A 14,790-nucleotide genomic window follows, 5' to 3' on the forward strand; every position below is an offset into this window, starting at 1 on the left:
CTTGCACTAGCTGCCATTGACAAGATCAAGGGGCGCCAACGATCCAGGTTGATCTGGATCAAAGCCGGGGATGCAAATACAAGATTATTTCACTTGCAAGCAAATGGCCGAAGAAGAAAGAACCACATCCCCTTCTTACATGTGGATAGTAGAGTTGTAACGGAGCACAATGACAAAGCAGGGGTTTTATTTGATCACTTCAACACCCTGATGGGACAACGCCAAGCAACTGAAAAGTGTTTGAACTGGGACTACATCAATATGCCCACTGCTGATCTGAGACATCTTGATCAGCCCTTCACTCTCGAGGAATTGCAGACTGCTATATTTGATATTGCCGCTGAGAAGGCACCTGGGCCTGATGGATTTATCGGAACTTTCTTCAAAAAATGTTGGCACACTGTCAAGATTGACCTTCTCAATGCAGTCAACCAGATGTCTGCTCTTGATGGCAAGCAATGGAACCTCCTCAACACGGCGTACATTGTGCTTATTCCTAAGAAAGAAAATGCCCTCAGACCACAGGACTACAGACCAATCAGCTTAACTCATAGCGTTGCAAAAATTCTTGGAAAACTTCTTGCCAGCAGAGTTGGTCCTGAGTTACAACACATCATCTCGGTTAGTCAGAGTGCTTTCCTTAGGGCAAGAAGTATTCAAGAAAACTTTCTTTATGTTCAAAACCTGATCCAGAGTCTACACCGTGCAAAGCAACCTTCCTTATTCCTGAAGGTAGACATTGCAAAAGCATTCGATTCGGTTAAGTGGGACTATCTTCTTGATGTTCTGAAACAAGTGGGATTCAGCCAAAGATTTAGAGACCTGATTGCTATCTCGCTCGCCTCTACCTCTTCATGGATCATCCTAAATGGTGTACCTGGGGCTCCTTTTCTCCACCGCCAAGGTCTGAGACAGGGTGACCCGCTCTCGCCGTTGCTCTTCCTGCTGGCCATTGACCCCCTACAACGAATCCTTGACAAAGCTACTGAGGAACATATTCTTAGTCCAATCAATCATCACAGTGCCTCAGTCAGAGTCAGTCTTTACGCAGACGATGCTGCCCTATTCATGAATCCTGTCCGAGCTGAAGTGGCTGCTCTTCAATCCATCCTTGCAGCCTTTGGCAAGATCTCCGGCCTCTGCACAAATTTTAGCAAATCAGCAGCATACCCAATTGCATGTGAGGACCATGTGATTGAGGAGGTTCTAGCTGAGTTTGAGGGCGAAATCAGCTCCCTCCCGTGCAAGTACCTTGGGATGCCTCTGAGTATTCGCAAGCTTCGGAGGGTGGATTTTCAAGTGCTCATTGATAAAATGGCAGCAAAGCTTGCGGGATGGAAGGGGAAATTACTTAACAGGATGGGACGGCTGGCTCTCATCAACTCGGTGTTAACCTCCTTCACCACGTACTATCTGACAATGTTTGCTCCAACCAAGTGGGTTGTAAAGAGGATTGACAAGCTCCGAAGAAGTTTTCTTTGGAAAGGAGAAGAAGAGGCCAAAGGAGGCCAATGTGCAGTCAATTGGCAACAAGTATGCTCCCCCAAAAAGCTTGGGGGCCTTGGAATAAAAAACCTAGCTTTCTACAGCAGATCTTTGAGATTAAGGTGGGCTTGGTACTCCTGGAAGTACCCCAACAGGCCTTGGGTTGGACTGCAAATTCCATGCACTAGCACTGACATGCAGCTGTTCAATGCCTCCACAACTGTCAAGCTTGGTGACGGTCAAAGTGCTAAATTCTGGAGTAGCTCATGGCTAAATGGTTCTGCACCTAAGGACATCGCCCCAAACCTACATAAGCTTGCAAGGCGGAAAAATGCCTCGGTGGCGGCTGCTCTCCATCGGGGCCGCTGGATGAAAGGAATCGAGCAACTTAGCACCACTGAGGATCTGATCAGTTTCATTGACCTTTGGCACCGAATACAAGGGGTTAACCTCTCGGATCAACCGGATGACATTGAATGGAAATGGAACAACAACAAATCATACACTGCTGCCACTGCTTATGATGCCCAATTCATCGGAACCATTGCGAAGCCTGAGTTGAATGCCCTTTGGAAAGCAAAGGTGGAGGGAAAGATCAAATTCTTTGGTTGGCTTCTATCTCAAAATAGACTGCCAACTGCTGATCGTCTTCGCGCGAGAGGATGTGAACACAACGACACCTGCTCCCTCTGCGACCAAACAATTGAGACTGCCGCTCATCTGATCTGTGGATGCCCATTTGCAAAGGAAGTGTGGCAGAAGATCACCACCATGCTGCCTAACATTCAACTTCAAGCAACCTTGCCGTTCACCTCCATCGCAACCTGGTGGAGAAGTTTTGCCTATGGGCAGCAGAAAAAGGCAGCAGCTGCGCTATACTTTGCCTGGAATATTTGGAATGAGCGAAACCGAAGAATATTTCAAAACCTGTCTTCAACTGCTGATATGGTGGCTTGCTTAGCCAGGTCTGACTTAGCATACTTGGACATGGCCAATGTGAGGCCTTAGCTTTGTAAATCTGCTGTATCTCTATCTTTTTTGTCTGCCTTAGGGCTTCAGACTTTTCCCTTGTAAATTCCTGAACTATAATGAAAAGGCGGAGCACCTGCCTGGGTATGGATTTGCAGCCAGGATATAGCTGCACCCTCAGGAAAAACAACACTAAATGGAAATGGAACTCTAAGAGGCAGAAAAGGGAAATGCCAAAAACCCACCGCATACTCTGGTTCTGCAAATGCTACAGGTAACGGGTATAATCAATCATACGAAGAAAAGATGGTCACACAATTTCATAATGAGCAGAGTTTGGCCCCTCCTCCTTTTTCCGGGCTTGAGACCGGCTATGCAACATGAAGCGTAACATCATCTTAGCATAGGCGGAGTTACACCCCCACTCCACACACCCCCACTCCACACACCCCCATATACACATCAAACCCACCTAAACCAAAAACTAAAACCCAAAGAACAGGACACACACAAACACACGAAGGCACAATCTCCAATACCAAGACCCAAGATAGAAACCTAAACGACACACACCAAATAAATGGTAAAGAAAACCCAAGACCCTCTTTTAGAATTCTTTTTCCGAGTGAACAACGAAGCAACAGACTACTCGACCTCAAAACAAATTTTTTGCGTTTTTTCCATTACTACAAAAGGGAGAGAAATAAACATGTTTTTTTTGTGATTTTCATTTTCTTTTACTACAAAAGGCAGTAAAACAAACAAGCATTTTTTTATTTTTATTCTGCTAAAAAATAGAACATAGCAAAAAAAACACTTCTTTTTACTTTGTGCGGCTTTTCCATTTCTTGAAAAGATAGTAAAATAAGTAGATATTTTTGTGTTTTTTCCCTTTGCTTAAAAGACAATAAATAGAGCAAACAAACAGAAGCCTCCCAATCCCTTTTCTTTTTCTGCTGTGATTTGTTAACACTGCTTCCCGCCTGCATAAATGGAGTAACTCTCAGAAAATGTGTTTGTGGAGTATCAATGGTTACTATTTAAAACAGTGAAAAAATAGCACGCTATAGCGTCCTGAGCAATATCTAACTAAATAAATCGATGTACAATGTCTCTCTAATAGCGTATTTTAAGGGCCACGCTATTTTGTCATAGCATCTTATTTTTTTTCATTGATTTAAAATGATGAGAAAAATATATGTATCGTGTGGGCAGATTTGTAGTTGCTTTTTTACAGTTGATTGGCAGTTCCTTTTATTTAATCTTGCCTAAAAAGAAAAAAAACAAGGTGCAGATAAATACTCTACTTAGATAGGGAGTACGTACCTTGTTTCGTGGAGGTGGAGTTGCATGGCTAGATTAGCTCAATCGATGTTTTAATCTGGGAAAGAAAGGAAAAGGAGATCTGTGAGATACACGGGTAGCGCTGCCCATGGAGATCAGCACTGACGAATAAATAAATATACACTTGGTTACCTCCGACGCCAGTTCTCTGTAGCCCTTGGTATGATAGAATGCTCGACACGGTTGGGAAGCATATCCATTGCACGCTTCGCCGTTTCCTTGGCCTTCTCGTCGTCCGCACGAGGGGCATATAAAGTGATGACGACTCTCTTAAGCAAAGGGAGGTTCCCTAGGCTAGCAAAGTCAAAGTCAAAGCTAATGCCATCATCACTGGACTGTGCTACGACCTCAAACTGGAGTGATTCAAGGACCGGCATATCCCCCTCTTGAAACGAGTCAAGCGTTGCTTCTGTCCTGAAGAACCTTAGCTTGGGGAACGCACCTGCACCGCCGCCAATGGTGTCATGGTGGAGAGTTGACACCGTCTCCAGCTTGAGGGCGACAAGCTCTCGAAAACTTCCAAAGACCTCCATATCTGGACTGCATACATGCAGTTTTAAATGGGACAGATTCGGAAGAAGCGAGGGATTGATCCTTGCCATCATCCCAGGTTCTAGGCAGGACATGTGTAGAACACGTATTTGTGGAGACATAACAATCCGTTCCCAGGGGTTCTCTTCGTGACTGTGACTGGAATCCCTACACCCGACAACTAAACCAATGTCTATGACTTGGATCTTGCTCAGTTTGGCTACAGACTTGGCCCAACTATTCATTCTCCTATCACCATGTACATATACGCTTTTAAAAATGCGGAGCTTCCTCAACTCTGTCAGCTTGCCCAGCTCTGTCACAAAGTTGGAGTGCCCATGAACTCCTCCTAGGCACAACTCTTCCAGAGATGTCAAATTTCTGATCCAGTATGGCACTTCAATGTCTGTTTCCCAGATGTTCAAGCACTTCAGTTCACTTAATCGACCAATACTCTCTGGAAGTTCCCTTATGCTATTTCTACCCAAGTCCAGTACCAGCAAAAACTTCAGATGTCCTATTTCCTTTGGGAGCTCACTGATACCAATGCTCCCTAGTTTGAGGTGCCTCAAGTGAACTAACTTCCCAACATGTTCAAGATTATAGCTACACTTATTCAAAGTGCCATTGCCTTCCAAAGCTAGGACACGCAAAACTTCAAAGCATGAAAGTGATGGCAACAAATCAACACTGCACATGGCATTAAATGACCTTGCTTGTAATGTTGACGTGGTAGCCAGGGGCTGGGCTCTATGTTGAACAACTAGCCTGCGAGCATTGCAATGTGAAGATGTATATTGCTCCTTACTATCCAATAGAGTAACAAACTTTTCCTCCTTTGACAATAGGCATATCATATCAACCATCATGTCATGGACACGACACCCAGTTATGATGCCAATATGTTCATCTCCCTCTACCGCCATTATCATGCTTTTGTTCACCAGCTCATTGAAGTACCTCTCACCAATCTCGAATAGTCCTACCCCTGGTTCCTCATGGACAAAACCTTCGGCGACCCACTTCCATATCAAACTATCTTTTTCAATCAGATGATCTTCAGGATAGATGCTTAGATACAATAAGCAAGTCTTGAGGTGACAAGGTAGATCATAATAGCTAAATAAAAGTATTTTCCTCGTGTTCTCCACGTCTTCATTTTCTTCATGCCCAAAACCAATTGAAGTGTATACCTTAGACCAAAACTCCACAGGTTTACCAGCAAGCAAACTAGCTATTGTGATTATAGCCAATGGTATACCACCACATTTGTGTAAAATTTTATCATATACCACTGCTGGAAGATGATTATTCCATTCTATTGCAGCACAAGATAATCTTCTATGAAATAAATCCTTGGATAAATCAAGATAAAGTGGCTGTAGCTTGTATACTTCACTGGCCATTGTGGCAACTTCGAGTGTACGAGTAGTTGTGATTATCCTGCTTCCACAATTCTTACACACCAAAGCGGTCTTGACCAGCTCCCATGTTTTTTTATCCCATATGTCATCAGTGACAATCAAGTACCTGTCATCGCCATCCATAGCGCAAGGGATATAACAGATTAGTGGAAATATTTTATAGGGCCCCTAAGTACTCAAAATATCTTTAAAATGAGGATGCATGCATGTTAGCCTACTTGTTGAGGAATCTAAAGTTGCATTGTTGAATCAGGACATGGAGGGGTCCAGGAGAGAGACATGTTGCAAGTGCGGAGTTTAATTCCATTTCATCGTCCAAAATTATAGTTTTGATTAACACATTTCCCAATCTAGATTCTTTCAACTATTAGATATATTTTTGAATTGACATCGATTGTAAGAAATTTTAGAATATATGAAACAACGATGAAGGTTCGACGGAAGACGGAAGTCCCAACCCAAATTATAAACCATAATGGAGTAGGGAAACCTTGATACAATACATTATTATGCGCATACAAGCACACATTTTTTGCAAAATACACAATAGTGATGATAGGACATCGAAACCCTTATCTTATAATATGTCTCAAACCAATTGTTCTACTCATTTCTTCTCAGGATTGACGCTATTCTCTCCCATTTACTATCTGATGTATATGAAATTACATAACAGGGGGCGTACCTCTTGTTCTCAGAATTCAATAATTGGTTGCCTTCCATGCAACCCCCTAATCACTAGTTGAAGTATATGAAACTACATAATAGGGTGCATACCTTTTGTTCTCGAGTAATCCTCGGAGTTTGTTGATTAGCTGCCTTTCATCCAACTCCGAGTACTTTTGGCCGTCAATTTCAAGGAGTATGTCATTGAGAACTTTCTTCACGCTAGGGTTCCGTCCAACCGGAACAAAAGCACTGCAATCAAATTGCGCTTTATGCTTATCATACAGTGCTTTGGCAAGAGTTGTCTTGCCAAGGCCTCCGAATCCGAAAATAGAGAGTATCTTGAGTTGCCTGGACCCATCGGCATCCCCATCACTCATCATCTTGGTTAGCTCATTCAACGAATCATCAATACCAACGAGCTCTTTCTGGTCCTTGTACAAAGCCAATAGGCGAGGGTCAACAGTGGTTGCGCCAACTGGACTAGCAACCACGTCGTCGACCCTGTACCTATCACGTCGGTCAGCCGCCTCCTTGACGCGGAGCTTGATGTCTTTGATCTCATCGGAGATCTCATGGCGAGTCTTGCTCTTGCTGAACAAGTCTCCCATCTTCTTCATGAGCTTCTTGAGTTTGCGTGGCTTGATGGCAGGCTCAGCTCCCTCGACGCGCACCAGGAACTTGTCGACGACGTCCTCCATTCTGAATGACAAGTCCCTGACTTGGTTGGCCCAGAGCTTGACCTGCTCGTCGAGCTGGTCTCACGGCACGTCCCCAACCTTGCGGAGGGCAGGATGCATGCTCTCCAGCTCTCTCTCTAGATACCCAACATCTTCCTTGACGCCCGTCTGCAGCTTGTACTCCTCCGTGAGGAGTTGGCCAAGCTTGAGGAGGAGGCTGCCCATGGCCCCCGTCGCGAGATCCATGGTCGCTCTCAGCAGCTGGGTTGCTCGATTTGTTTGTGCGCAAGCAAGTGAGTCAGATTTATGAAAAAATAGCAAGCGACAGTAAGAAAATGCAAGTAAGTATAGAGAATATGCTGCTACAGGCTGCAGATCCACTTGCTGCTGTTGGATTTGAGAAAGAATCTATCTATGAGAAAATAGAAGGAGATGGAGATTTGGGAGGGGACTCACCTCACGCACCTGCAGACTTGCTCATGGAGTCAGGGAAGTAGGGGACTAGTGGAGATGGGGAGGAGCTAAGGATGAAGAAGATGTGGCCATTCAGGGGACACTAGGGGAGGAGCAATTGAGACGAAAACATGTTTTAGAGCCTATGCACCCGGGTACTCCTTATCCAACCACTCATTCCTGCATCACGATTCGTGCAAATAATTTTCTCTTTTTTGTTTCTCTCATATAGAACATGTATTTGTACTTCAACTTTGCAGCACAACAAAGCTTTCTATGTAGAATGTGGGATAAAACTTACAGATTTTTTGGTCCAACATAAATATACAAAATGAGATTTATTTGATTAAAAAATCTTATTTTTCATATTTATGTCGGACAAAAAAATCTGAAAGTTTTATCTCACATTCTAGTTACAAAGTTATGTTGTACTGCAAAATTTGAAGTTCAAGACATGTTTTATATGAGAGGAACAAAAAAGAGAAAATTCCATGTAATAAGGTAGTTGTGTAGCACAGATCTCAAAGCAACATTCGAGTGTTAGGATAGTGAGGCCCGAGTGCATAAGCTCACAAAATCTGCATTCGCAATTGAGAGGAGGAAGAAGACCTGGACGCGACCAGAGGGGAACGGGGCTCCAGATCGATCCTTAGAATTGGGCCTCTCCCTCTCCCTTCGCTGCTGGGCCCTGATCCCTATAAAAAATAGTTTGGGCTTTTGAAAAGGGGTGGCCACAACCAAATGATTTTTCTTCTTTCCCTAAAAAAAACAACTAAATGATTTTTCTTGGTGAGCAGCTCGCCCCATGGGTTGTCCAAGGGCCACCGTCCAAACCGTGTTGGCATCCCAAGACATGTTCAAACATACTCCCTCCTCCGTAAAGAATTATAAGAGCGTTTAAATAACTAAAGTGATGATCTAAACGCTTTTATATTAGTTTACAGAGGGAGTACAGTAGTTTTTTTATTGCACATCTGAATCATGACACCTCTTTCAGATCTGAATTTATGTTGTTTCTTTCTTCAGTTAGGTGGCTGGCTATTCTTATCAGTTGGGTGGCGGGTGGCCCATTTGGGGCACAAGAAACCCAGCCGAACCTCCCTCTACAGATGCAGGGAAATTTGAAAAGCAGGGCTTGCCATGGTTAGTTATAAACGGTGCAACAACTAAATCATATCATGAATTGCAAGCAAGGCTACGTTTGAATGCCACTCTCTATTTTTATCTTTTGTTATTTTACCTTCATGTACAGGCATTTGAAAAATTATATTTACAAGCGGTAGGATAGTTACTGTTTTCCCTTGAAAAAACAAGTTCAGAAGAGTCTCCTTTTTTTCCTGGAAATTCAGAAGCAACTTCTCCAATGCACAACTTGGACATTCACATCTGAATGAAACTTAGAGAGGAAGAGGCAACCACAACAGGTGGGAGTTTTAGAAATTATGGATATTTGAAATTTTCTCAAAGTTCCAAATTCCTCAAGTCTGAGTTACTGGAAGTTTTAAAATTTCCCAAGTTCTAGAAATTCGAAAATTTGGAGCTGGATTTTCCAGAAGTTAATGGAAAGTTTGACCAAGGGATGACTTTCCCAAAAAGGAAATAACACCTGGTCGGAATTGGCCCATTGAGGGACTAACTGGCGGGTGACTGCCAATTAGCATCGCCAGACCAGGAACTTAACCTTCTCTTCTCAACAGATAAAAAAGGAACCAGATCATCTATCAGCCCGCAAAAACCATGCGTAATTCTCGGTCAATTCCCCTTTGTGGCCTGTATGGCACGCTGAACATTTTCTGAATAAATATATATACCTCGAAAATATATACAAATCTTGGACTGAGCTTATGCACAAATTCATATCCTAGAAATTCCCACTTGTCTGCACAGAGAGAGAGAGAGAGAGAGAGAGAGAGAGAGAGATCATATTGTCTATCAACAACTGCTATTCTCCTTGGCTCGAAGTTGGAAATTCAGAAGTGCCTTTTTTTTTTGTGAAATTCGGTAGAATATTTTTCCTTCAACTTCTCCGGTGTACACCTTGGAGAGATCAAGCAAAATCAGAGGCCACATACTTGACTACACTGTGATTTTGCCTTCCGCTGTACAAACAAAACTCGATTTGTAGCGAGGTTTCATCACCCTGCAGAATATACAGCATGAATCTTAGGCAAGCCCTTCCGGTTCAAAGAGCATCCTCCATCACACAATCCTTTACTAACCTTGCTATGTCTTATGCTCCAGCAGACTATCCCAGCGGCTTTTGAGGATCTCGTAAGCGTCTGGACAGGGAAGAGCTATTACAGAGGAGGAGCTGCCGTTAGTTGACAGCTCGACCACCAGACCCAACCGCAGCAGCGTCTCCATAGCTTTGTCGATAGGCATTTCAATCTAAAAGGATATCAGAACCATGCTTAATGATTTCACGACAACCGCAGAATACATGAATAGAAGGTGTCGACTCCCAACCTTAGCATTAAACTTCTCATACATAAACTGTTCGCACATATCCCTGATGCTTGCGCGAGATGACACCTGCACGGATGGAATCAGGACAAGGAATCAGTAAATTAAATGTGACAAGTCCCAAGTAGTAAAAGCAGCAAGGCATACCTTATTTCTGCCAAGTAACATAGCATATGCCAGGAGTGCTTCTTTATACTGTACAAAAAGAGCAGATGAGGGGATTTTCTTGCTCAAATAGAGAGTCAAAATGCATAAAAGTTATGCTTTGGGCTGTACATTAAATGTTACCTGTTGTTGCTCGGAAGCATCAAGAAGAAAGTAAACTGAACCAAAGCCACTTGCTAATGTCTTTTCGTAGAGCGTCTTATTGACCAAAAGCTGAGAAGAGGTATTGATGTCAAACAAACTATATCTTCTGTCGCACTGAGAAGCACATAAAAACCTTGGTTTCCTAAAGACATTAACTTAACAAGCTTTGCCATTTAAAATTGTATCATTGTTTTTATGCATGTACTCATGAGTCAGTACTGTTGAAGTGTATATGTGGATTTCCTAACCCTTTCCATCAGTTCGGACTATTGGTTGCGTTGGCTAGTGCATGAAGCTTAACAAGTAGTCCCTCTGTAAACTAATATAAGAGCATTTAGATCACTAAAGTAGTGATCTAAACACTCTTATATTAGTTTACGGAGGGACTACTAGCATACTAGCTATGTCTGTCCCCCTTTGCAAATCGAACCATATAAACACTTTCACTATTATGCAAATATAGATTAATATAAATTTTCTACCTGGTACCTATCTCTGGTCTGTTTGTATCCCAGAGTCACACGGAACACGAGTATTGCGAGTGCAGTAAAAGCAGCTAGATCAAGAAGGAAAGCTGACCTGCATTACATACCATGGAAGAATGCAAACAACGTTACTTGTTTTGAGAAAATAAGAAAGAATTCTCTAATATTACTGATGCAAACTACATACTTACGGAGATGAGGCTAAACTCTCAAATTTGTAGTTGACAACATATGCCAACAATCCTATAACGGTGGCTATATCAAGCCTTACCTGTATTAAGGAAAATGTTATCTCAACAATCTAAAGTGCAGGAGTCAAAATGAAAAGGAGAAAAAAAGAATCAAGAGGGAATTACTGTATCAAGGATGCGGAATGACAACTTTTTGTGAGGGAAAACCACCTGCAGACAAGGGTAGTTACTATGATATTTGGCACTATTCTCTTAACACAGAAGATAAACATTTCTCTTGTGTTTTCTCGAAATAGAAAGTACTGATGCTAAATATATTCTTAATAGTGCATTGGCTTTTGGATGCAACGTCAGATTGTCAGTACTGAAATCTGCATTGACGAGTTTGTCCAATTTTTCCATCTTAATAACCATAATAGATAGAGATTATGAGCATTATACTCTACATGTAGGTAAACCAAATGTGCCCATGAGACTGATGCTCTTACTGGCAGATCTGGGATGGGTATTTTCTCGTAAATTTTCAACTGCGGCGGCAGCATCTGCATCTCAGAACTCTCCTTCTCATTACTTTGAGCAGAATCATCGGAATAAAGTATGATCAGTTCTTCGAATGCTGGTTCCTGGCAAATAACTAAATGGAATTATGTCTCTTCGTTGCAGACTATTTTGATAAATGACATTTATGTAGCTTATGAGCATCCCAAACCCACAATAAGTAAAAAGAGAATAACAGATAATCATCAGAATATTGTCAGTTTGCAGCTAATGAAAAAAATGTCTGGGACATTTGGGGCAAATGTTGTGTCCACGATTTGTTTACATTTAAACTGTTTCTTATGCTTATGCTTCATTACACAAGGTGCTTCATGGCACATATGAGACTACAGAGTGCAAGCCAATTCTATTTGCACGTGAAGCAGGATTCAATGATATAATAGTGCTCGAAGCTTTGAACCACTCTACCCTCTCTTTTTCACACAACACGGTGAATACTTCACAATCATAATATAAATAGTCATATCCATAACCTACTGGTAAGAAAGGGTGTTCAGATATCAAATACTAAGTACCTGGAGAGTAGACTTGGCAAATAAAATGCCAAAAGAAGCTTTTATTATCTCCCAAATATTGTTGTCACAAGCTTCTCTGCTTGCTGGCTCCCATATGTTTGCAAGGGTAATTCTAGGCAGAAAATTTGGCCTGAAGCAAAAGCAGAATATATCTCATAAATTCATAAACATATAGCGGTCAAGTACCAAAGATGCACCCCAAATAAACAAGGAAAACCCTGTAGTATAAATTTTAATGTTGATTATATCGCATTTCAACGATAATATACATAGGAAAAGAAAGAAACCGATAAATACGGGTGACAGCAATACTTCTGGGGTTCTTGTGGCATAGAAGAATGTACGCAAAGGAAAATAAGAATTTATAATTAGCAAGTGGTTATGAGGTTATATACTTACAGTCAAACCCTGGTCTCCCCTAGTACTAATGCTAGATTTGCCTAAGTTCATATAAAGCAGAAGCAAAGATGTGTCCCTAAAATAGCATACAAAAACCTGCATCTACTCGGAATCTAACCTCACATAGCCTTCAGATTGTTTTGCTTCAGTATCAGATTTCAGCGTTGCCTCTGGCAGAGATGGAATTAATCCTGTCCATGTAAGCACTCTTCTTAGGAGTCTGCCGCGAGGACCAACAGGTGACAGGAATCCTTCATAACGAGAGACTGCCCTTTGTGCAGCAATCCAAATAGGAAGATCTGCATCTGGTAATTGATCTGACGTAAGCTTGCCCCTAGAATAGTTTTCTATCAACAAGAGTGAATTCTCTGCATAAGTTTGCTCTTTCAGCCAGAGCTTCAATTTGTCAATCCAGATCTGAAATCCCGGGCTCCCTGTTGATTTTTTCAATGCCTGGCAAGAACTAAAATAATCACATACAATTAGCTAAGAGTTGCATGGGCATGCTGAATCATAGAAGTAACAGGTCTAGCAGTCATTATAAGTTTAGACAAGAGAATAATAACATGAATAATAGTGTATTCAGCATGTTCTAGCCGTGCAGGAAAGTTTGCTACAACAATCTAAAGGAGTACATGTATAAGTGAGTTCAGTCAGAGTGTGACATAGTGAATGTGATCAAATGGACTGTCATGAGGGGAGGATTGACTGACCTCATTGGTCCATTTCCCCAGTTTCCCCAAGGGTTTGGAAAGGCTGAAGAAAATTTTCTGCAACAGTTTGGACTGTAGGTAATCAAGCTTCTCCACCAACAGCAGGCCTTTTTGGCTCTCGGTCGAATACCCACGCCTGCCAAAGTCAAAGAATTAGTCACACCATGGGATCTCCATTTCCCTTTTGCATATACGCAACAGTCTGTGAAGTCACCGGACCAAATTAAAACTCACCGGAATATGATGGCATTAGACTCGGCTGCCTTCTTCCAGTCGACGTAAACTGGCAGCGTCAGGAGGTAATCACTATTGAGGGAGTAGGTCAGGAGCAGGTCCTGCGCGGAGAGCTCTTCGAACTGAGCGTTGCGCAGGAGGTTCATGAAGGCGCGCTGGAAATGAGTCGCAAAGGCAACCCTTTTTGCATCACACAAATCAATGAACCATGCTTAGCTAGCCAGCAGTAGCAAGCAGCAGTCCCAATTTCAATCGGTTGGGCAAGTATAACCACAGAAAATTAGAGCAGATTTTACTACCTGGTGGGAGATATGGGAGCTGGATCCGGTGATAAGCCGAGCAGAGTCTTCCAGTCCAGGCTTCGGGAGAGAAACGACATCCTGCCGTCGTCGTCGTCGTCGTCATCGCCGTCCTGGGACATGCCGAAGAGCCCGGAGCCCCTGCCGTTCACCGATGACGACGCCCTGCCGCCGGAGGCTTTGCCAGGCCCATTCTCCTCGTCCTCGTCGTCCGGGAGCATGTAGTAGGCGCGCATCTGCTCGAGCGTCTCCTTGTGCTCCGCGTGCAGGACCGCGTCCAAGCACCTGCAGCGCATGAGCAAAGGGCATGTGAATTTCCCATTCTTTACATGCCGATCCCATCATCTGGTGGTAGAGGAGGGGCGCGGGAGTGAGTACTGGCCTCGCGAATCGCCTGAAGTCTTCGGCGGCGGGCTGGGAGGGGAAGAGGGAGAGGGCGGCGTCGAGCAGCGCCGCCTTGGGCACCGCGATGTAGCGCTGGCGCGGCACGTTGATGCCGCCCTTCTTCCCCTCCTCGGAGTCCCGATCCTCATCCCCGCCGTGCTCCTGCTGCTGCTGCGGCTGTTCTTGCTCCTCGCCGTCGGCGGTGGCCGCACCGGCTTGGAATAAGGCGGGATCGGGGCCGGCGTCGGCGTCGGCGTCGGCGCGGAGCGGCTCGAACTGGACCGGCGAGAGGTTGCCGACGGAGCAGCGGGCCGTGGTGGTGGAGAAGGACGACCTGGCTGCGTAAGCCACTGGCACCGGCGCTGCGGAGAAGGAGGAGATCGGGACGGCCGCCGGCGCCGGGCTGGCGCGCAGCAGAAGCATCGTCCGTCTGGTGGGTCGCGCGCGAACACAACCGAACGGAACGGGTGGCGCGCCAAGGATAACGCCCCCGCGGTGCCGCGGCCCGCCACGTGGGGCTCCTCCTTCTGATGGGCCTCGCAGAGAGGCCCGTGGGCGTAGCCCATCGGACCCGCTCGGAAGGCCACAGAGAGGTCACAGCCACGATCCAGTCCATCGTCCACATCGGTCCTGCTCCTCCCTCCCGTCTCCGGCGACCGTGATCTGCTCTGCTCCTCCGGTGGTCTCC

General features: G+C 44.2%; 2 protein-coding genes across 2 annotated transcripts; both read right to left on the bottom strand.

Annotated features, from left to right (window-relative positions):
- Positions 1-2,920: 2,920 nt before the first annotated feature.
- Positions 2,921-7,673, bottom strand: LOC119331839 (disease resistance protein RGA5-like). Its single transcript, XM_037605013.1, has 5 exons — positions 7,556-7,673; positions 6,531-7,360; positions 3,931-5,859; positions 3,781-3,835; positions 2,921-3,437 (listed from the first exon to the last, which is right to left on the bottom strand). Exons 2-4 carry the CDS (start codon positions 7,118-7,120, stop codon positions 3,814-3,816), a joined length of 2,541 nt encoding a protein of 846 aa, XP_037460910.1. The 5' UTR covers positions 7,121-7,360; positions 7,556-7,673; the 3' UTR covers positions 2,921-3,437; positions 3,781-3,813.
- Positions 7,674-9,477: 1,804 nt separating this feature from the next.
- LOC119329912 lies at positions 9,478-14,539 on the bottom strand. Its single transcript, XM_037603016.1, has 15 exons — positions 14,101-14,539; positions 13,719-14,003; positions 13,420-13,599; positions 13,186-13,321; positions 12,591-12,925; positions 12,074-12,203; positions 11,489-11,623; positions 11,166-11,210; positions 11,001-11,080; positions 10,807-10,903; positions 10,304-10,393; positions 10,163-10,210; positions 10,019-10,084; positions 9,772-9,940; positions 9,478-9,692 (listed from the first exon to the last, which is right to left on the bottom strand). The coding sequence occupies exons 1-14, from the start codon at positions 14,523-14,525 to the stop codon at positions 9,776-9,778; spliced, it is 2,217 nt and encodes a 738-aa protein (XP_037458913.1). The 5' UTR covers positions 14,526-14,539; the 3' UTR covers positions 9,478-9,692; positions 9,772-9,775.
- Positions 14,540-14,790: the final 251 nt, after the last annotated feature.

This window comes from Triticum dicoccoides, chromosome 7A (genome assembly GCF_002162155.2).
Source record: "Triticum dicoccoides isolate Atlit2015 ecotype Zavitan chromosome 7A, WEW_v2.0, whole genome shotgun sequence".
In the NCBI taxonomy this organism is placed as follows: Eukaryota; Viridiplantae; Streptophyta; class Magnoliopsida; order Poales; family Poaceae; genus Triticum; species Triticum dicoccoides.

What these genes read in the sequence shown, in the direction of transcription:
- LOC119331839 (XM_037605013.1), bottom strand. Translation starts at nt 7,120, where the DNA reads ATGGAGGACGTCGTCGACAAGTTCCTGGTGCGCGTCGAGGGAGCTGAG. An exon ending in GGATTACTCGAGAACAAAAG is followed by an intron (nt 5,860 to 6,530) that starts GTATGCACCCTA and finishes TGGCGATGACAG; the next exon opens with GTACTTGATTGTCACTGATG. An exon ending in ACAGAGAACTGGCGTCGGAG is followed by an intron (nt 3,836 to 3,930) that starts GTAACCAAGTGT and finishes TTTCTTTCCCAG; the next exon opens with ATTAAAACATCGATTGAGCT.
- LOC119329912 (XM_037603016.1), bottom strand. Translation starts at nt 14,525, where the DNA reads ATGCTTCTGCTGCGCGCCAGCCCGGCGCCGGCGGCCGTCCCGATCTCC. An exon ending in TTGCCAAGTCTACTCTCCAG is followed by an intron (nt 11,624 to 12,073) that starts GTACTTAGTATT and finishes GTTATTTGCCAG; the next exon opens with GAACCAGCATTCGAAGAACT. An exon ending in ATGCTTCCGAGCAACAACAG is followed by an intron (nt 10,211 to 10,303) that starts GTAACATTTAAT and finishes CTTTTTGTACAG; the next exon opens with TATAAAGAAGCACTCCTGGC.